The following is a 21,213-nucleotide window of genomic DNA, read 5'->3' as shown; positions in this document are numbered from 1 at the left end:
TCTATCCATTAAAATTGGTCCAATATAGTGTTTTTGAATTTGATAAAATAAAATTGTTTGATACTTCAAAAATTTTACTATTATATCCATTAATCTCATTCTAGAAAATGAATCGAGACTTTTTGCTTGCTTAATTTTTAAAATCAAATATTATTGAGAGATTTAATATTTTTTCCATGATTTATCCTAAATTTATTTTGATTTATATTAATCTTATATTCTTCTTTTTTAATTATTTTAATCTTATCAATTTGAAGTTCATGAGAAGGATTGAATTACGGCTTACCCATTAAAATTGATCCAATTTTACCTTTTTGAATTTGATAAAAATTATTTATTTGGTATTTTAAAATTTTACGTTAATCACATTACAGAAAATGAAGTGAGACTTCACAAGCAAATACACAGGCTATTAGTTAAATTTAAATATAATAGTGACATTGAAATCACTCACCTTGACGAAAATGAAAAGATCTTGATGGTATTTTGCCCATATTAAAAAAACTGCGTATTTTATGATTCAACAAAATATAAAATATTTTGATTTTGATCAATCAATCGCGTCCAATGATGATTTCACCAAAATTCACTTCTGGAACAAAAATGAGTTTAAACTGACATTAGAATTAAGTATCAAACAAATGAATGCATACTCATAAAAATATTAACTTGAGAATTAAGAAAATAAAAATAAATAGTTATACATACAACACCTTTAAAATAATTTTTTTAAGCTCTCTAGTTCATCAACAGTTTTGAAACCATAAGAGATTCATTCTTATTAGAACATGTAAGTGTAACATAAAATATAAACTCTTTATTGTATCTTCGTTTATAACAATATTATGTATCTGTATAAGATGATCTACTTTCGATGTGGGATTTTGGGCGGTCAATTACCTAAGAGGCCCGAATTAATTATATCTTAGATTTTAGCACATAAGTGATTTATTGTGATTGTCCATTTTTTTATTTTAGAAAAATAACTTGTAATGCGATATGAAATATTCAATGATAATAAATAAGTTTGACTACAATAGTCTTTAATGAGAAATTATATTTATTACAATAAATGAACTTACTTGAGTATATTTATAACGTCTTACTATCAATTATTCGAGTCAAAATTCAAATAATAACATCTCATGATCAAAAGGTTCAAAACTTACGAAGATCAATACATATACAACATACACTAGTATAAGAAACATATAAAATGACTAGTAAATGAATAAAGATGCTCATTTTAATCAGAATACTTAAATGAAATTATAATGAGCACGCACGCACGCACGCTCGCTCACACGCACGCACGCTTGCACGTAAGTAAGCACCCACGTGTCGAATAGCTTATGATTACTCTCTCATCATTAAAATTAACCTGTATTAAATATTGTCATATAGATTTACAATAAATTAATTATACAAAAAGATCATTAACCTTTTGAATTGTAATTTTTATTTGATAACCAAATCTCTTAGACTAATGATTTAGCCTTCAATTACTAGTTTTCGATTTAATTTTTATTGACTTCATTTTGTGATGAAGTAAACTAGATTAGGCTATATTGTGACAAATTATTCTTTTGCTTAGACGAATAACATATATACTATGTAACTTTTAAAAGTTATAATTTCTATACATACAATATGAAATATTATGAATACTTTATCTGAAAGGATATGAATAGATATTAGATATAAATATTGATCTTTCATCAAATACTTGTTGAAAGTAAAACATACATTAACATAAATGATGATATGGCAAATTATAATATTATATACTTGTTGAAAGTAAAATATTATATACTTGTTGAAAGTAAAACATACATAAACATAAATGATGATATGACAAATTATAATCTACCTCAATGTCAAATATTGATCTTTCATCAAATTTTCATATAAATAGAGATTTTATTTATTTAAAAATTCATATAAAATATAAACAAAAGTGATTCCACATTGTAGAATATAAATTTTTGAGTTTATGAATTTTTAAAATAAAAATTCTATAAATATATTTAAATAATAATTAGATATTATCAATTCCTGCCTCATGATACAAATAAATTGTGGACTATGTTTTAAAAATATTACTTGTTTTATCCTATTATTCACAAAATAAATATTCTAAAGTCTCAAAAAAAAAAAAAGTTTTTCATGTTATTTTGCCTTTTTTTTTTTACTTGGTTGCTTTTCCATTTTTTATTCATTTTGGAGTTCTTCTATCCCTTTTTTTCTTTGACTATAAGTTATGCCTTTTCTCCTTTTTATGATCCTTTTTTTAAGTAATTACTTTTGTTTTAATCATGTCAACTCTTTTATAAACTTCTTGTGAATTTTTTCTTTATAAAACATAAAGTTTTTTTTAAAAAAAATTCTGAATATTATATGTATCTTGTTTATTTTATGTTAAAAGTATAATAAAATTATTTTTAATCTAAACTGGATATGAATACCCTTATATATTCATTTTATGTTTTACTTTTTCACCGTTAAAAAAACATTTTTAAAATTCAAGAAAATAACATCCCTTTTTCAAATGTGAATTTATTTTTTCTTGGTTTAAATGATAATATATGTTGTCAAGAGTCCTTTTGTTGATTCTAATTTCAAATATTTTGTGTATACCTTGTTGGGCTGGGCCGAGTTAACCATTTTCTATTGTTTGTTGGATCGGATCCTTGATCCAACAAGTCCAACAATTCTCTAACCACAGGCCCAACTAGTGTTGACAAATAACGGGTTAGGTCAAATTTGGACGGGTTGAAAATTGGTCAATATAAAATGAAAAATAATTCAATCTTCCTATAGCTTTTCAATATAAAAATAAAATTATGTAATGACAAGGGGAGAATATTTTTAATTTCAAAGTAAATGAATATTTGCATTTCAGGACTAAAACATGTTTAATGCACTTTAAACAATGTCAATACTAATACGTGATTTCTTATTTTACACTATGTATTTATTATCCAATATAAAATAAAAAAATATAATGATAAGTAACAAAAGAAATGTAAATTTAAAAAATCTATTTTTGGAAGACCAAAGAATTCACATTTTCAACTATAGTGAAAAATAATTAGTTCTATAGAAGAACATAAAAAGCAAGAAATAATACAATATTTTTAGTGATATCATAAATTTATAGTGAATAATAGTTAGAAGCATGTCCAATTTGACTAATTCATACTATATCCATATTTTTATGAGTTAAATATGAATATCAACCTATATTTTATCCATGGGCTAAAGTAGTTATGATCTAGTTTCGTATTGTTCGATATAAATTTTGTAGTATCTAATCTGCAAAGCATAAGTTTAAGTATGACAAAAGTTTTTATGTGTTAAAATTATTGAAATTCAAAGAATAATTAAGTTATTTTTGACAAAAAAAAAATCTTGATATTTGGCCCTCGCAAGACCACGCTTCAAACAAAATATCTAAATTATAAAAATTGTTTATGAAGCGAATAAATTTTTTTTAAAAAAAGTAAAAACGATTACAAGTTAAATAGTGACTCCAAAATCGAGTATTTGTACAATTCATCGAAAATAATTTTTCTATGATTATTAGATAAAGAGATATATATCGTTCCTACTGAAGTCAGACCCCATTCAAATGTATCAAATCATATATATGCATAAGCCTAATTCTAGTTGGTATATATGACAACATCGGTTGTAGTGCAGTGGCAGAACTGTTTCATTCTTAATCAAGAAATTCTATTTCGAGCTCCGAAAATAGAGAAAATCTTGTTGAGAGCATTACCCTCGAATAAGTCCTACAGAAGACGATTCAACTTTAATCAGAGCTCTGACGTGAACTCCGGATACTACCATTGTTACTTGTGACTGATATTACTTCAAGATGTCACAAGCACATCCGTGACACTCTGATGTTATATGTAACATGGATTCTAGTGTATGTCTCTATATATTATTATATAATATTTAATTTCTTCAATATTTTCAACAGAGGGAAAAAGACAGGTTTGTTATGTTGCTCTCAATTCAGTGACCAAAATGGGTACTTTTTTTCTTCCTTTCTGTGACATGTGACACTAGTTTGGACAAATATTGGACTACCACATTATTGGTCTCCAACTATATATAGCTACTCTACATATATTTGGTCCAATCAAATTATAATTGGCATTGGCATGTATATGATAAAAATATATTATACTATGGTATTTAATAATCAATAATAAAAAGTACGAGAAAGCAGATTGAGTTGAAATTGGAGAAATTAAAATAGGTTAAATTGGAAATAAGGTTGGGTTATGACTTTTTTAAATTTATTTTGTGCTTAAATGAGCTTAAACGTTGGGTTGAGTCATGGCTCACTTAAATTTTCAAGAGTTTTAACTTTTAACATATTATTATTTATCTTTTATAACCACAAATTGCATATCGACTCAAGAAAATAGAAAAATGATTTCTTGATTACGCGATAGAAAGTCACCTGGAAACCTACATTGCACTAATTTATATAAGGAGTTTAAAAATACATTGTCTTAGAGATTAAATTGGACTCAGTTGAAGATCCTTTTAAATTAATTAACATTTAAATGAGTTAAGATTGATTAAATTTTGAGTTATCTTGAATCTAACCATAAAATCATATGAAAAAATAAATAAAATATCTATATTTGAACTTATTTTGACTATCGAGAGGACGCAACTCGATGATATCAACCTTGGGAGGCCGACTTCTTACCTGGAGACTCATGGTCTTCTTGAGTCCAATGTCCATTTTGACGATGGATTCTCGTTTTATACTTTTGAATTCGATCGTATGAAATTCTAACGTATACTTTTTTTTTATAGATAAATGAAATTGTTAAAAATATCATTTTTAAGAATATATATATATATAAAGAGAAATGTTGGTCGATTCTATGAGATTTAATTTTTTGGTTAAGTCACTTTCCCAAATGTTTCTTTTTTAGTTAATGACAAAAAAATGTGACTTGGCCTCTATGATAATAAAATGGGCTTTTCACTGCACAATTACTTCACCAGTCCTCACTATTCTTTTTTCTGATTTTGAAAAAAAATATTTTTTCATATCTTTTGAGTTTTTTAAATAAAAATAAAAAGTTATGATTTTGTTTATTTTAATAAAATGCTAGTACTATTTTGGATAGACAAAAATAGGTGAATAGTTACTTTTTATCTTGTTAATTAAGTTTTAACGTGTGTTTTAAAATTATTTAATATTTAGTAATCTTTTAACGTTGAAGTTGTAGACGTATAAATTATATTGTATTAAGTTTTAACATGTTCTTTTGGACTAAATGATTAATTTGGGCTTAATAGACACATAAGGGCCCGTTTGAATGGGCTTAATAAAAGCAATTTTAAAAAAATACTTTTTAAAGTGCTGAAACTTATTTTTAAAATAAGCAGTTATGTGTTTGGATAAAAATGCTGAAGTTGTTATGCCAAACGTGAAAAGGAAAAAATAGAAGAAAGAGATGTTAGGGTTATATGGGTAATTTGGAGATTGTATAAAAATATTAAGGGAAAAAACATTAAAATGTGGTCAACTTAAAACAACTTATAAGCTAAAAAAAAAAAGCACCCCTACCCCAGCTTTTAACTTTTGGCTTAAAATAAGTTTTTTTTAACTTAAAATAAGCTATTTTAAGTATTGCCAAACAGTTAAATAAGTCAAAAATCAACTTTTAAGTCACTTTGACCAACTTTTAAGCTAAGCCAAACAGACTCTAAATCGTGTCTAGAAAAGTAAAATTGGATAAAATAATACTATCCTCAAATAAAAGAGGGAAAATCTTTTAGGAATGGTTTTTGGAGTTTGAAATTGAAAAAATCATTTCTAATTGTAATATTCGAATAACTCTAACACTATGTTTGGATCAGTGTTATTCAATGTATTGTCTTGTATCGCTACTATATTTATAATGTTTATTTTAATTGTTCCTTAAAATGTATTATATTGTACTGTTAAATTTTGTTGTTACGTAACAATGAAAACCCATATTTTATAGAACAACCAATTTTGTGTGTTTTTGATGTTACTTAATTTCTTTTTCCAATTATATATTTACATAAAATTTCAAAATACTAATTTACCCTTCATCTTAATTCTTTAATCTAGTCAAACCTCGTACCCTAGAATAATTAAACGTATTTTAGTAAATTTATAAATTACAATACAGTACGATACGGTCAAACCAAACAATTAAAATGTTATTAAGCAATAACAAACAATACAGTCTAGCCAATTGTATCTACCATACCATGCAGTACAATATAATATAATACAATACAATACAATATATTATGAAACAATGGATAACAATGATCCGAATAAAATATAAATAATTACCGAATCACCTCTTTGAGTAAATCTTTTACAAACAATGTGTCATGTTTTAATATACAATTATTTTTTCTAATTGAAATATATTTAAGTTTGGAGATAATTTTTATATAAAAAACTAAATGCTATAATTAATATTTTATTTTTTTTATAATTAATTATTAATACACGTATAACTCTAATCAACTGTTTCGGAATAACCTGGAGCTGTGTGCATAGTGTGAAGATACCCACTTGGTTTTTTTTGTTACAAGTGCCTATATAGTACTACTTCTGAGTATTTTGGATTAATTACTGTCTGATATATATTCCCTTTTTAACTAAACTCTTCTTTGAATTTTGCCCAGATAATTAATTTAACTGACATTTTCAATGTACTCAGGTTGGATTCTGCTGCAATACCTAATTAAATAATTATACTAACAATTAAGAAGCCTTTCTAATTAAATTAAATACTTCATTCATTCACGTTGAATATCACATGTTTCTTAAGAATAATAATTGAAATAGAGTATTTTATCATAATACATATATTAATTAATTAATATTTAGTATGAGGTTTTGAAAAATAATTTGTGAAATAAGTTATTAACGTTGAAAATAAAATATAATATTTTTTAAATAGGTTAAAAGTGTTAAGTTAAAGTAAAAAAGTTATTTTTAAAATAGTGGAAATAAAACGAATAAAAAATACTATTATTTATGATTCAATATATGAAGGATAAAAGATCTATTAATATTAATCTAATCTAATTAAAGTGCTTCTGGTACTTTATAGTGTTGTACATATCTAGGCAAATATTGAAAATTATATATATATATTTATTTCTAATCATCAGAAAGATTCATCGTAGATTATTTTAGCAAAAAGTAAAATTGTGACCAGAAAACCACACTAACTAGGAACATATCCGATTTATTTGTAAAAAGTTTTGCAATTATAATTGAATTATGCGAACTTAAAAATTATTTTTTCTTGACTAAAAAATATATTATTGCTCGATCTATTATTAATAAATATGGGAATTCTTGTAGAATTTTAAAGTAATTGTGGCTTAAATTTTACATAGGAGACTCCTATATATTCAAGATAAATGAATGAAATTATTTTAGGCAAAAAACTTTATAGTATGAAGTTAATTTTTGGACAAATTATGTTGTCACAATTTATTTTATTATTCTGTTTGTCTTGGGAATTGTGCTCTACGTTTTCTGCGCTTCACGAGGTCAACTTTAAGTATTTTATAAAAAATGATAAATTATTGTAATTATATGTTTCAGCCATATTTTTGTCTCAATTGGTAATCGACTTTTCAGTTGATAAAATGAGCAAATTTTAACAAACTTTTAAGTTCAAAAATAAATGAAAGATATTGAAAATAAAATAAAAGGGTTAAAAACATTTAATATTTAAAATATGAATCGGAGTAATTGCTTTAAGTTTCAAATATGTATTAAACACTTCAAAAATTATTATTAAAGTATATCTCCCTAAATATCAATGATATTAATAAATAAAAATAAGATTGTATATGCATCATCTTCATCTACACGCGAACTTTGATCTAAGTGCTTAATCACAATAAAGTTACTTAATCGTAATTATAATTAGTGTACATACTTACCTCAATCTACTACTTAACCATAAATAAATAAACTAATATGATATGGTATATTCATACCACCTAAGTTCTTGTAAATGGTCTAAGGACTATGCACCTAACAAATTTTCTATACAAATTCATCAATTTAAAAGAAAAAAACTTCATAGTACTACATATCGTTCATGAACGTGATTAATTTTTAATACACTAGAGAATGAATTAATCTGTTCGTTCGTTTTAACTTATCACATTTTTTATAAAATATAATTTAATTAATCTTTAAAATTAATAAAAGTTTTATTTATTTACTTTAATTTATTACGTTTTTATTGAAAGTTAATTTGATTAATCTTTAAACCCTTATACATATAAAAAAATAATAATTTTGAAATGTTAATCATAATCCGAATAATTTAATTCTCGAAAAACAAAAGCTTCGAAAAGATATAAAGAAAAGCATATATTACTACTCACAAACGTGCTTACAGAGTATCCTAAATTTACTATCAAGAAACATAATTCTCTACTTTTTAGTGACTGTATTCTTTAAAAATGCATGCAGCTTCTTCAACCCCAAGTATTTCTTGAAGTTTACAGCTTTAATTCCTCAAAAAGATAAGCAAAAAAATTGCATTTGTCATGGGAATTGCAAAAACAGGGCAGGGTTCATGTTGGCTTCTTGTATACATGGTGTTTCTTCTGTTTAATTTATCAGATGAGTTCTTAGAACCTTCACAATCTGAAGCCATAGTGAAAATTAAGCAGCTTTTGAACTTCCCTCAAGATTTGAGTAGTTGGAGTGACAATACAGATTTTTGTAACAGTGAGCCAAACACTGCCTTAACACTAATGTGTTATGAAGATAACATAACACAGCTTCATATTTCTGGCTATAACTGGTTCCCTAATTTGCCTCAGGGGTTTTCTACAGATACCCTTTTCTCTAATCTTGCTCTTTTGCCTAATTTAAAGGTGCTTTCTTTGGTTTCTTTAGGTTTGAGAGGAACTTTACCTAAAAAGATTGGATTTTTATCTTCTTTGGAGATTGTTAATATCAGTTCAAACTTCTTTTATGGTGAGATTCCAGGACAGATTTCATATTTGAAGAGTCTTCAGACACTTATATTGGATAATAATGAGTTTACAGGCCAAGTTCCTGAAGGGGTAGGCTTACTTCATTCGTTGTCTGTTTTGAGTATCAAGAACAATTCATTTTCTGGTTCATTGCCTAATTCTTTGTCAAATTTACAAACCCTAAGAATCCTTTCTATTTCTGGTAATAATTTTTCTGGGGTTGTTCCAAACCTTCATAATCTGTCAAATCTTCAAGTTCTTGATTTGGAAAGTAACAATCTTGGACCTAATTTCCCTAATATTCCAACCAAGTTGGTATCTTTGGTACTTAGGAAGAATAAGTTCAGTTTAGGGGTACCAAAAGAACTGAGTTCATGTTATCAGTTAAAGAAACTGGACATTTCTTCTAATGAGTTTGTTGGACCCTTTTCACCAACAATTTTATCATTGCCATCACTCAGCTATTTCGATATTTCTGGAAATAAACTAACTGGGAAGCTTCTAAAGAATGTGACATGTAGTCAAGACCTTTCATTTGTGAATTTATCATCAAATTACTTGACAGGGGAGTTGCCTGATTGCTTGCACCCTAGTTCTGGTTCCAAGATTGTATTGTTTTCTGGAAATTGTCTGTCGAATAAAGAGCAATGGCAGCATCCTTATTCATTTTGCCATAATGAAGCTTTGGCTGTTAGTATTGAGCCTCATAAGAGAAAGGTTAAAGGGGGAAATGGTAAAGCTGTTCTTGCATCAAGTATGGTAGGAGGTTTTGTTGGAGTAGTAGCGATTGTCGGTTTGGCTTTCGTGGTTGTTAGAAGGGAGTATGTCAAGCAGAAAGCTAGCAAAGCCCCTCAAACAAGATTGATACTTGAAAAGGTCTCTCCTGCTCACACACTTAAGCTGCTTAATGATGCAAGTAAGCTCTCTCTCTCTCTCACACAAACACATTATGTTAATGATTTCAACTTGTGAAAGTTTTTAGAGCCTGATAATTGTAAATCTAATGTTCTGTAAGGTATATGTAGACTCTACCTTCCCCTAATCCCACTTGTGTGATTACACTGATTATGCTGCTGTTGTTGTTGTTGTCATCATTGTACTTGAAAAGTCTATATAAACATTTGAACTAAAGCATTATTCCACAATAGGAGTTTCTTTATATATAGATTGAAAATATCAATTTGCTTCAGGAAATTGTCCAATACTGTGTAATTGGAATAAACTCTGTTCTTGCCTAAATTTCAAGATGTATCTTGCTTTTTGATTCTTGATAGGGTATCTTTCTGAAACGAGGAAGTTGGGTTTGCTTGGGGCCCCTCCTTATCGAACGTTTGTCTTGGATGAGCTTCGAGAGGCTACTAATAACTTCGATATATCAAATCTAATTGGTGCAAGCTCCAGTGGGCAGGTATTTATTTCCTTACTAAATACTGTAAGACTGTTTGAACAATGTTAGTCCACATGGACTGTTTTGTAGTTCATTCTTCAATTCTCTTGCATCTTTGGTGGATGCTGATTGTGCTTTTCTATATGCTGAACAATAGATTTACAAAGGGCGTCTCACAGATGGCACTGTGGTTGCTATAAGAAGCATAAAAATGAAGAGGAGGCATACTGTCCAGTCCTACACTCACCAACTAGGGCGTATTTCAAAGATCAGATACAGCCACTTAGTTAGTACTATTGGACACTGCTTTGAGTGCTACCAAGATGACTCAAGTGTTAGCCGAATATGTTTAGTCTTTGAATTCGTGCCAAATGTGACGCTGCGGGGGGTCATATCAGGTATATAGTCTAGAAAAGTTCATCTGATTCGCGAGTTATCATTTGGCACAACAACTGCTACAGTTTATAATTGATCATTTAGTTTTAGCTATTTGACTATTTCTACCATATACATAAATTATACAGAGTCTAAGTAAATGAATTCAAATTATACAAAGTCGAAGTAAATGAATTCGTGGTACGTACACGTTGTAGAAAACAAGCATCTTTGCAACAATCTGTTTCATATTGTTTTGATACATATTACTAGATTGTCCTCAATCACGACAAGTGCCTACTAAATTGCACTTCTTCACAGAAGTGCTGATGAATTTCAACGAGACATGAAGTGCTTTTAATTACTTTCTCCTAGATTATGCAACGCGTTGTTTCTTCGTTGCCGTATGCTTAAATGTACAGGTGCGTATTGTCTTTAAGACAGTTGTTCTGAATTCTTTGCAAATGCTCGGTTTTGTAGAAGCAAATTCAGCTCAAAAGTTTACTTGGACGCAACGGATGTCAGCTGCAATAGGGATAGCGAAGGGAATTCAGTTCCTTCATACTGGAATAGTACCAGGGATATTCTCCAATCAATTGAAGATTACAGATGTATTACTGGATCAGAATTTCCACGTTAAGATTAGCAAATACAACCTGCCTTTGTTAATTGAAAATAAGAAAATGGTATGCAAACCTCTCTTCTCTACTATAGTCTCTATTAATCACTCATTTCGTTCTTGAACATTCACATTTCGTTATTCAACTGTTCTTAGGATGCTGGACCGTCTTCTAGTGGATCAAAGGGAAATGATGGACAAAGGTAAATGATCTCATCATTCTCAGCTGCTGCTGCTACATTTTAGGTCTTCATTACTCCACTTTTATGGTTCGATTTTAGAAGCACCTGTTGGAAACTAATCTTGTTATACTTATAAATGCAAATTGGTCTAAAAAGGTTTTAGAGAATCTTAAGTGTATCTCGACCAATTCTAGACAACACCTTTCCAGCAACTGCTATTGAGGGTAGGCAACGTTATAGCATCATGCCATTCACTGGTTATGATCCCTGAAGACAATATATAGAGTCATAGACTTGAACCGTCTTAGGAGATTCCGAGATAGTACTCTACTGTCTACTAGACTTTCAGTCGTATTAATGAATTCCTTCTTTTGTTAATATTCCTGCATGCAGGTTAAAATACGAGGAGAAAGATGATGTGTATGACTTTGGAGTAATCTTACTTGAAATCATATCGGGAAGGACAATCGATACAAAAAATGATATAGATGTTTCTAAAGACATTGTAAGAGTCACTTATGAGAAATTCTTTCATGTCATCAAGTTGAAGAACTATTGTGTTAAAACCTTTTCTTGTTGTTCTTATTGCAGCTAATAGTTAGCTTAACAGCTGACGAGATAGCACGGAGGAACATCATTGATCCAGCTGTTCGGAAGGAATGCTCAGATAGTTCTCTTAGAACATTAATGGAACTATGCATAAAATGTCTTTCAGATGAACCATCGCAGCGTCCTTCTGTAGAAGACTTGATATGGAACTTGCAGTTTGCAGCTCAGGTCCAAGACCCTTGGAATAGAGACACTTATGGCAACCAAGAGTCCCCTGGTCATGTGTAAGAACTTATGCAAATATCCAATGATCAATGGACCTTTTCTTGTACAAAATGTAACTTTATACCACTAGGATAGTAGTAATTAGTTTCAATTATTTAGTAGCCTCTATTGCAGCACTTTTGGCTATGAGGTTTCAGTACTCTTTTGAGGTTAAACTCTACATTTGAGCCAAAATTTGTAAGCAAATAGCTATTCCTTGTACCTTTTTTTTAAGGAGCCTAAAATTTAAAAGGTGGGCCTTGCACCGATCATCCAATGGACCATGGACTAAACCGCACCCAAAAATGCTATTTGTGAAAACCACCCCTTAGTCAAATGATTATTATTACACTACTATAAATCAATCTTTTGTACTTTTTAGAAAACTGTTCAGATTCTTATTGATTTTAGTCACTTTTTTATTATGCTTAGATAACTCTATCCATCAAAATTTATAAACACACACAAAAAAGAAAGTATAAACTAAAAATTTCTGTAGAGAGATGTTCTTTTATGGAAACTTCTGTGAAATATGAGACAATAGTCAATAGAGACTCGTTCAACCATAATTTTCATTGACAAGATATCATGTTACGTTTCAAAATGGGGGCTGAATTCATGGAAAATCATGTGGAGGTGCATTCTTTCATGACATTTCATAAATTAAAGATTTCAAACTTTGACTTTTTATACTCATATTCATTTCTTTAAGCTTGTTTCTGGGCAAATCAATCGAGATTTAAGATTTAAATTGTGCAAGTTTTTACAACAATCGCAAATTATTAATATACTATAATGATTGAGCTTACACAAGCTACTACATCTCTGTAAACCTATACCTTTAAGATCCACCATTGCTTAATCATACCGTAGAGGTGAATCTAAAATGAGTTTAACGTTCGAATGAATCAATTACTTTTAACTGAAATTATAGGTAATATAAAAAAGTTGAAATGCGTACATACAATAAGATCACCTCTTCTCAACCACATAACATACACTTTCAAACACATAATATGGTTGACTAATGAAGCCTACCACAGAGAGTTTCTTGGTTACTAAGCAAATTAGATAAACTAGAATTAAAATTGTAGTCAATCATAATACATGGAACTTTCTTCTCAATGTAAACCTTGAAAGGTATCAATGACCCTTTTATAACAGTCAACACAATGGGCAATTTCACAATTCACTGGCTTGGTACTAACATCATGCAAGGAGTAGCAATAAGTTAAAGAACAACGTAACAACATACCCAGTGAAATCCACTAAGTAGGGTTTGGGGAGAGTAGAGTTTACGCAGACCTTACCACTATTTCGTGGAGGTAGAGAGGTTGTTTAGATAAAGTGTAACATGATGCAATAATCTAGATAGAGACAGGGAAGTGATTCAACAAAAAACTTGAGTGTGTATGCTCATTCTATTGATGAAAATTGGTGTTACATGAAGGTATATAACCAGTATTGTACAGTTTTTTAATGTACAATTAATGTGCATGAATAGCAAAGAATGGGGACCTGAATACTAACTACTCCTATCCTTTGGATACCAAAACAAACAAAATCCGGTAACAAGGAGGAAATCTCCAAAGTAACCAAAAGAAATATAAAGAAAAACCTTTTTACAAGCAGAAGTGATGGAGAAGAGAACTCAGTAAAAAGCTCAATCATCGTCGAGGAGGGTCAACAATTGGATTCATTTCTATTTCTGCAGTCTGAGAGTCTCTTAAATTTCTGAACTTCTCTCCTTCTCTTGCAATCTGAATATCACGAGGTCTAGCATGCTGAATGAAAGCTTTGACGACAAAACGAGGTGCAAGGGCAGCAATTGTTATGGAAAGCAAGCAAAACCAGAATTTAGCTTCCGCGGCTGCATGGAATATGGCCCTGCAAAAATGATTTTACATGCAAATCAGTCTATATACTTCTCTGACTTGATAAGTTTGTCAGCATAAATAAAGAGAATATCCTGAAAACTTCTTAGTTACCATGTGAGCTGGTAAGTTGTGAAAAAAAAAAATTAAAACTGAAAAAAAAGTTTTCTTGGTTGATTTACAAGATACGAGCAGAAATACTAGTGACCATCGTGATTCAGCTTTAGCAAGTGCATCTTCTGCATGGGAAATCAAATTTCAAATACATTCTCTGCAGACTTAATTTTGGAAGGGACAGGGATCTGAAAACTGCAATGAAACACACAGACACACTACTATACTGAGACATCTATTTTTAACGAGACATAAACAAAAGCATAATAGGTTTATTTGAAGTTAGCAGGATATGAGTAAAGAAGAATCATATCCTACCATGTTTGTCTATTTATTTATTTTGCTCTCTTTTGCTGTTGGATTTGCACAAAAGACTCAAATACAGGTTAAGTGTGCAAAGATCTCCAGGCCTAGAGACAGATTAACTATAACTCTATAAGAGTGGAATTGGAGTCTTAGTTTTCTGTGGCACTGCATCTCAAGCTAAAAGGTCACCTAGCTTTTAAAGGAAAAGAAGCAACCATCTTCAGAAACGAAAGCTTTATGTTTGGGTTTCTTCTAATCTTTTAGTTTTGGCAATTTTCTCCACCGACTAACAAGTAGTATGAAAGAGTCTCCGGGAGTGCCTAAAACTGTTTTAAGTAAATATAAATACAGTATGAGCAAATGACGTGCAGTGTCCACAGAAAATAAGAATAGATTATCTGTAAGAAAATCAGCAGAGTGATCTTACCAGTATCCAGGTAGAAACGTCAGCGAGTCAATGACAATGACACAAATAAAAGTGGCTACTATAGATCCCCAAATAGCAGCATGAGTAATCCAAGACCAACGAATCACATCCATTGCTAGATGTACATTGACCAAAATAACAACAGCAAGTGTCCATAGATCTCCAATGCTTGAGATATCAATCTCACTTTCCCAGTATGCTAGAACAGGTATAAAGAAGGCCACTATACTTTGCCATAAGGTGTCAATCATGGTTACCCAAAATAATTTCTTGTTATAGCTCTCTTGCCTTTGTCCGGCACCGTAGAGTTGTGGATACTTCATAAGAGTCACTCTACTTAGATCCTTATCGAGAATCCCAACAACTATTGTAGGCACCGCAGTATAGATTATGGAGTATAGCATGCTGCTCCAGTCAGTAAGAGCAGTGGTCAAAGTGAAAGCTGTAAAAAGAGCATACCTGAGCAGAACAATTAAAAAGGGTCAACTGTTGCTGAAAGGAAAATTCACAAATCCATACTTTAGTGTTATCTATTATGGTCTATGGACCATTAACATTCTACATGAAACTTTAGTCACACATCATTAAACAATCTGGCTAATGGCCTAACATATATTACCCATTTTGAGAATGTATTACTCATCACTACTTAACTCTTCATAACTATATTCCAATTTGACAACAGCCATTGAATGAGTATTTTAAGCTATGTTTCGTTTTTAAACTTAGAAAGGTTTAGTAGTAATGCCTAAGTGTACTTTCCACTGAATTTTGTCTAAATTACCAAGTCCTAGAGGCTAGAAATAGTGAGAAGCATGAGAGAGACCTCTCGCTACAAGTACACTAACCAGAATAAGACAAAAACAAGGATAGCATTTCTGTAGAAGTTGTATAATATCATGTAACCCATTCGTTGATAGTTCCAATGGCCATGAACCAACAGAAGAGGGACTAAGAATCTGAATTGTCCCATTGCAAAATCTGATGCCATCACAGCTTGACGTCCCTCTTGGCCGCTGATGCCAATCCCCACATCAGCCATTTGGATCATTGACACGTCATTTGCACCTGAAGTTATAAAAATGAATTTTAGATCAGTATTGCTTATGAAATTTTTTTCTTTTGTCACTTGTCATGTAGATTTATTTCAGACAGTACAACTCCTAATGCCCCATCAGAAAGAGTACAACACTTACCGTCCCCAATTGCGAGTGTCATGTCATCAGCGCGGTTCTTTATGAGAGCAACAATTCCAGCCTTTTGTAATGGGGCCACCCGACAACAGAGTACAACAGAGCAATAACTGGCCAACTGGAATAGCTGCATTGAAATGAAGAACAGGTTTAAGTAAAGGGGATATGCAACAGTACTGATGTATTTATGTATAGATTCAGAAGCAAAGAGAGAGAGAGAGAGAGAGAAAGAGAGAGTTTAAGATCTACAAACATTACCAGTTCTTCAAGTTCGCCATCAAGGACATAAACGAGGCTTGTTCCATCAATGATTAAAGCAATTGCACTTGCTCCAGCTACAATATTTTCCTCAGCATTTTGTGGTGTTAGACTCTTACACCTAGTCAGTGCAGCTTCCAAAGACCTTTTACATGACTCCTTAGATTTGTTATTTATCACAATCTGAGTCATACTGTTCGTTAAAAGTTTCGAGGAATAGCCAATTGAAATTGCAGTCTCTTGCTTGTCCCCAGTCAAAACCCAAACTTTAATGCCTGCCACTCTTAAGGACTCAATAGCTTCTGGTACACCTTCCTGCAATTTATCTTCAATACCAGAGGCACCTAATATGGTGAGGTTCTTTTCTACATTGCCAGCTACTTTCCGAAGAAGAGCTGCCCTACCAATAACAGAAGTGTTTGCTGCCTCATAGGACGACTGCCATTCCTCATATTCAGAAGCACTCATTTCTCTCATCCCCACTACAAGAGTTCTGAGACCCATTGAGGAATAAGAGTGTAGATGCAGTTCTGTCGCTCGCACTACATTCAAGCTCAATGATTTATCTATGATACCAAACATGGTTGTATCAGCACCTTTAACAAAGACTTTTACTGTGTTGTCAGGGCAGCCTAATATTACTGACATCCTCTTCCGATCACTGTCAAATTCATGTAAGCCTAGTACATTGAATCTGCAATTACCATGAAATGGAAATTAGAGTCATCAGACTGTCATGGGTAACTAAAATGGCATCACATCAGGGACGTGGGATATGAGAGTTGCATAACAGATACAGCTGAATCCATCTATTTATGCTAGAAAGTTGTTTCCAATATTTAAAAGTTTAAATTTCCATCAGTCAAATGAAAAGAAGGAAGATTGATTCACAGCTAAAATAGAATTTCGATTGAAGATGTTTGCGCATGCGCTCACAAATTTTTATTTGATAAGCATGATTTAACTAGCTTTTCATGAATTTAAAGCTTCAAACATCCACATTTCCATTGAATTTCCTTGTAATCAGTAATTCTAGATGCTGAGCATTTAAAGTAACATATACCTAATTAACATAGTAAGGTTGGATCTCCAGTAGTACAAGAAAAATTAAACAAGCACAGAAGTTGAGGAAGGGATAAAACTAAAGTTCAACACTACCTTTTTCTTTCTCCTTGAACATCTATTACTATATGGCCTGATGTTCTCTCAATGAGCATAAACCCATAAGCTGCTGCAGCATAAACCAAGGCCTGCTCATCCGGAGACTCCCCTTGGTAATCAATCAACTTCACAGCCGGATCAGATGTCTCCACAGCAAGAGGGACAATTGTGTTGCAAGCAGCTAAGGCAAGGAAAAAATCATGAACATGTTTCCCTTCATCTGAATGCTTCCCACTTTTTGATAAATTCAAAAGTACTGGATCAACCTTCACCTTCATTTTTGGCCTTAAAGCTTGACCATCTACTTGCCAAATAAGAAAGAAAATGTGTTACAAAAAAGTTGGCAACAAAGAACGGGTTATTTTTCTTTATCTAAGAAGTGGGGTGGGGTTGAAAGATGAAGAAAGTATTAGTACCTTGAGCAGAGAATCCAGCTACTTCTTCTTGAGAATCTGATTTTCCACTACCATAATCTACACCCCAAATGCTTGCACATTGGAACTCCATCTTGTTCTCAGTTAAGGTACCAGTTTTGTCAGAGAAAACGTATTTTATTTGGCCCAAATCCTCATTTATGTTAAGAGCCCTACACTGGAATCTTGCATTTGAAGTTTCATCATACATTCGATTATCTTGGATCATAAAGTAGGCCTGACCAACACGAACAAGCTCCATGGATATGTAGAGTGATATTGGGATCATAATCTGGTAGACGATGACTGACATCAGAAAAGTAAATACTATTTCCAATCCCCAGCCATAATAATTGTAGTCTTCAACTTCGTCTTCTGAGAAGTCCAATTTCCTATAGAAGGGAATGGTATTTAACTCATCCTTGTGGTGCCTCAACCAAACACCGGCACAAACGGAAACAAGAGTACATAATGCAATAAGGAAGAAAGAGAGGATGATGATCTCCCTATTCATTCGGGTTTCAAGACGGCTTCTCTTTGATGGAGCTCCAGAGTTGTTGAGCATAGCTTTAGTTTCTCTTCCAGCATAAACTGCAACTCCAATAGCCCAACTAGTGTTCTTGAGCTCACAGCCACGGAGGATTATATTTGAAGGTCCAAGAGAAACACGCTTTCCATCTATTTCCATATTAGCATGAAAACCATAAATGTTCCTATTTGGTTTCTCACATTTGATCATCCCACTAATACTGTCCTTTTCTGGCATCTTCATTTGCGTCTCCTGCTTTGCATACCGTGTCTTTAGATTTGATTCCCCGTCTAAATTAATAGTCTGGATATAGGCAACCCCAGTGGGATCACTTGTCGAGAGCAATACCATATCACAAGGAATGGTACCACTTGATGAAATTTTGATGATTTCACCCACCTTTATCTCCTTCCATTTTTTCTCTTGAAACTGACCATCCAACAACACCAATGCCAACCGGTTATTCTCAATCCTATCAGAACGGTGGCGCCTATAATCCTCATAGGCATCCTTAACTGCTGTAACTAATAGCACAAAAGCCAATGGAAGAATTGAAGCTCCCCGACCAAAGACAGCCAACATAGGAAGCTGATTAAGAATAGCAATAACCAAAAAGTATATGTATGCAACTCTATGGAACTGCTCGAACAGGTTTCGAGGCAAGAAGGTCACAATAGAGTATTTTGCAGTCCTAATTGAATTCCCCGAAAATTCAAACTTCTCATTTGTCCTTTCAGGATCACTTAAATAAACAATTCTAGAATCCTCATCACTAATCTCTTTTTGAGATGTTCCATACCCCTCAGAGTCAGCACCCCGCGACCCACGTCTCACAGGTTTCGATCCAAACTCACCTAAATTCACCTCCCTCACAGACCCCCCACCAGATGCCCTTGACCTATTAGATGACATACTTCTTATAGAGGATGATTTCATCATAATAGAATCAGTAACTGGAGAATTATTCTCCATATTAGTTCACAAGACAATCTAAGGCTAAAAGGAACAGATGGTTTAAACAGATCAGCAACAACAACAGGAATCTCTAAACCATAATCACATGATCACTAACCCCATCAAAAAGTTCAAAAAACTAAACTTTATCAGATTCATCAAAACCCCATATAGTCAACCAAAACCCCAAACAAAAAAAAAATCTAAAAATTCAATCTTTAAAATCTCACAATATATTACAACCCAAAAAAAGTCAACTATCAAGAATCACACAAAAAATGGTATATCTCATAAAAATACAAAAAGGGTCATCAGCTATAGATGTAAATCACAACTTACTTGCATAGATGTAATAAAGAATAAATGAAATTGAGATTCTTTGGTGCAAGCTGGAATGAGTATAATATTTCATAAAATTGGGATATAAGTGAAGATGAAATTCAAAGGTCAAAGACATCATAGAAGCTGTTCTTGTTGGAAATTATGGGGTGTGGGGTGAGGGGGGTGGGGTGAAATTTGCAAGAAGATGGGAAAACGATTATTATTAAACAGAGAAATGGGAAGAGAGTCGTTAATGGTAGGCTCCAAAATGGCAAAAAAAAAACAAGAAAATGGTTACAAAATAGTTTAACTTTGAAGTTGTGCCGCTGTTCTAGAAGAAAAGGCTGCAAATATATTTTCTACAGGTGTTTTTTTGCAGTGACAATTTTATTCGTGTGTTCTTGCGTATTACATCGAAAATTGAATCGAAATCGAAATATGTCATCTGTATAAGAATAATATCATATCTAGTGAACCCATATAAAAACATAAATTTATCATTATCTAATAAAGTTAAGGAGATTAACTTTACAAAATGTTCGGCATAAATATATCAAATGTTATCGTATATCAATTTAAATTTTATTTTATTTATCGTATTATCTAATGATTGAAAATAAAAAATAAATAAATAAAGAATTAATTGATAATCTAATAATAATTGAGGATAAATCTTGTTGACTTCTTTCGTAAAAAAAACCTATGAGTTTATGCTTATTATTTTCTGTTTGTAATTAATCCTTTTAGCATCGTGTGCTACTAATACTTTCTTCTAAACTAGTACTAGATGTCAATTTAATGAAACTTGATTTTTAGAAATTACTTATAAATTCTAAATTGCCTTATTAAATTTCCAACAGTAATATTTGTTTAATTTATCATGAGATTGGTATTTTGATTTTTAATGAAGATTTCCTTAATGTAAGTTTTATCGATTTAAATTGACAACGATTCATAGCTGATTAACAGTTTCTTTTATAATTTCTTTACTATTTAGCATATTTATAGATTGATGGTAATAAGTCAAAATAAATTTATCGACTACGGATCTTGATCATTAATTGGTATTTGAAATTTGGCAAATATATACACAATGCCTTAAATTTGTCAATAAATTTCATTAGACATTTAAACACGATTCGTTCAAACTCAACACCTAAACATATTCAAAATTGATTTGTTTATTTATTTTGTCAATATTCTCAAATGTCTATTTAAGTAGATAAGTTAATCGTTTGAAATATGTCA

At 31.3% G+C, this 21,213-nt stretch overlaps 2 protein-coding genes across 2 annotated transcripts; one reads left to right on the top strand and one right to left on the bottom strand.

Annotated features, from left to right (window-relative positions):
- Window positions 1–8,443: 8,443 nt before the first annotated feature.
- LOC101252437 (probable inactive leucine-rich repeat receptor-like protein kinase At3g03770) lies at window positions 8,444–12,692 on the top strand. The gene is made up of 7 exons (XM_004230020.5): window positions 8,444–9,955; window positions 10,314–10,447; window positions 10,584–10,824; window positions 11,282–11,487; window positions 11,577–11,623; window positions 11,996–12,107; window positions 12,194–12,692. The coding sequence occupies exons 1-7, from the start codon at window positions 8,605–8,607 to the stop codon at window positions 12,437–12,439; spliced, it is 2,337 nt and encodes a 778-aa protein (XP_004230068.1). The 5' UTR covers window positions 8,444–8,604; the 3' UTR covers window positions 12,440–12,692.
- A 1,112-nt stretch (window positions 12,693–13,804) lies between these two features.
- Window positions 13,805–20,410, bottom strand: LOC101252122 (phospholipid-transporting ATPase 1). Its single transcript, XM_010329202.4, has 7 exons — window positions 18,165–20,410; window positions 17,746–18,049; window positions 16,588–17,281; window positions 16,333–16,456; window positions 15,985–16,204; window positions 15,137–15,595; window positions 13,805–14,302 (listed from the first exon to the last, which is right to left on the bottom strand). Exons 1-7 carry the CDS (start codon window positions 19,660–19,662, stop codon window positions 14,083–14,085), a joined length of 3,519 nt encoding a protein of 1,172 aa, XP_010327504.1. The 5' UTR covers window positions 19,663–20,410; the 3' UTR covers window positions 13,805–14,082.
- Between the last annotated feature and the right edge of the window lie 803 nt (window positions 20,411–21,213).

Source organism: Solanum lycopersicum, chromosome 1 (genome assembly GCF_036512215.1).
Source record: "Solanum lycopersicum chromosome 1, SLM_r2.1".
NCBI classification, from domain to species: domain Eukaryota; kingdom Viridiplantae; phylum Streptophyta; class Magnoliopsida; order Solanales; family Solanaceae; genus Solanum; species Solanum lycopersicum.
The sequence above is the reverse complement of the archived record's forward strand: the minus strand, read 5'-3'. Positions and strand labels throughout refer to the sequence as shown.

What these genes read in the sequence shown, in the direction of transcription:
- LOC101252122 (XM_010329202.4), bottom strand. Translation starts at nt 19,662, where the DNA reads ATGGAGAATAATTCTCCAGTTACTGATTCTATTATGATGAAATCATCC. An exon ending in GTTCAAGGAGAAAGAAAAAG is followed by an intron (nt 17,282 to 17,745) that starts GTAGTGTTGAAC and finishes TGGTAATTGCAG; the next exon opens with ATTCAATGTACTAGGCTTAC. An exon ending in GACACTCGCAATTGGGGACG is followed by an intron (nt 16,205 to 16,332) that starts GTAAGTGTTGTA and finishes TTATAACTTCAG; the next exon opens with GTGCAAATGACGTGTCAATG.
- LOC101252437 (XM_004230020.5), top strand. Translation starts at nt 8,605, where the DNA reads ATGGGAATTGCAAAAACAGGGCAGGGTTCATGTTGGCTTCTTGTATAC. An exon ending in TAAGCTGCTTAATGATGCAA is followed by an intron (nt 9,956 to 10,313) that starts GTAAGCTCTCTC and finishes GATTCTTGATAG; the next exon opens with GGTATCTTTCTGAAACGAGG. An exon ending in GCTGCGGGGGGTCATATCAG is followed by an intron (nt 10,825 to 11,281) that starts GTATATAGTCTA and finishes TCGGTTTTGTAG; the next exon opens with AAGCAAATTCAGCTCAAAAG.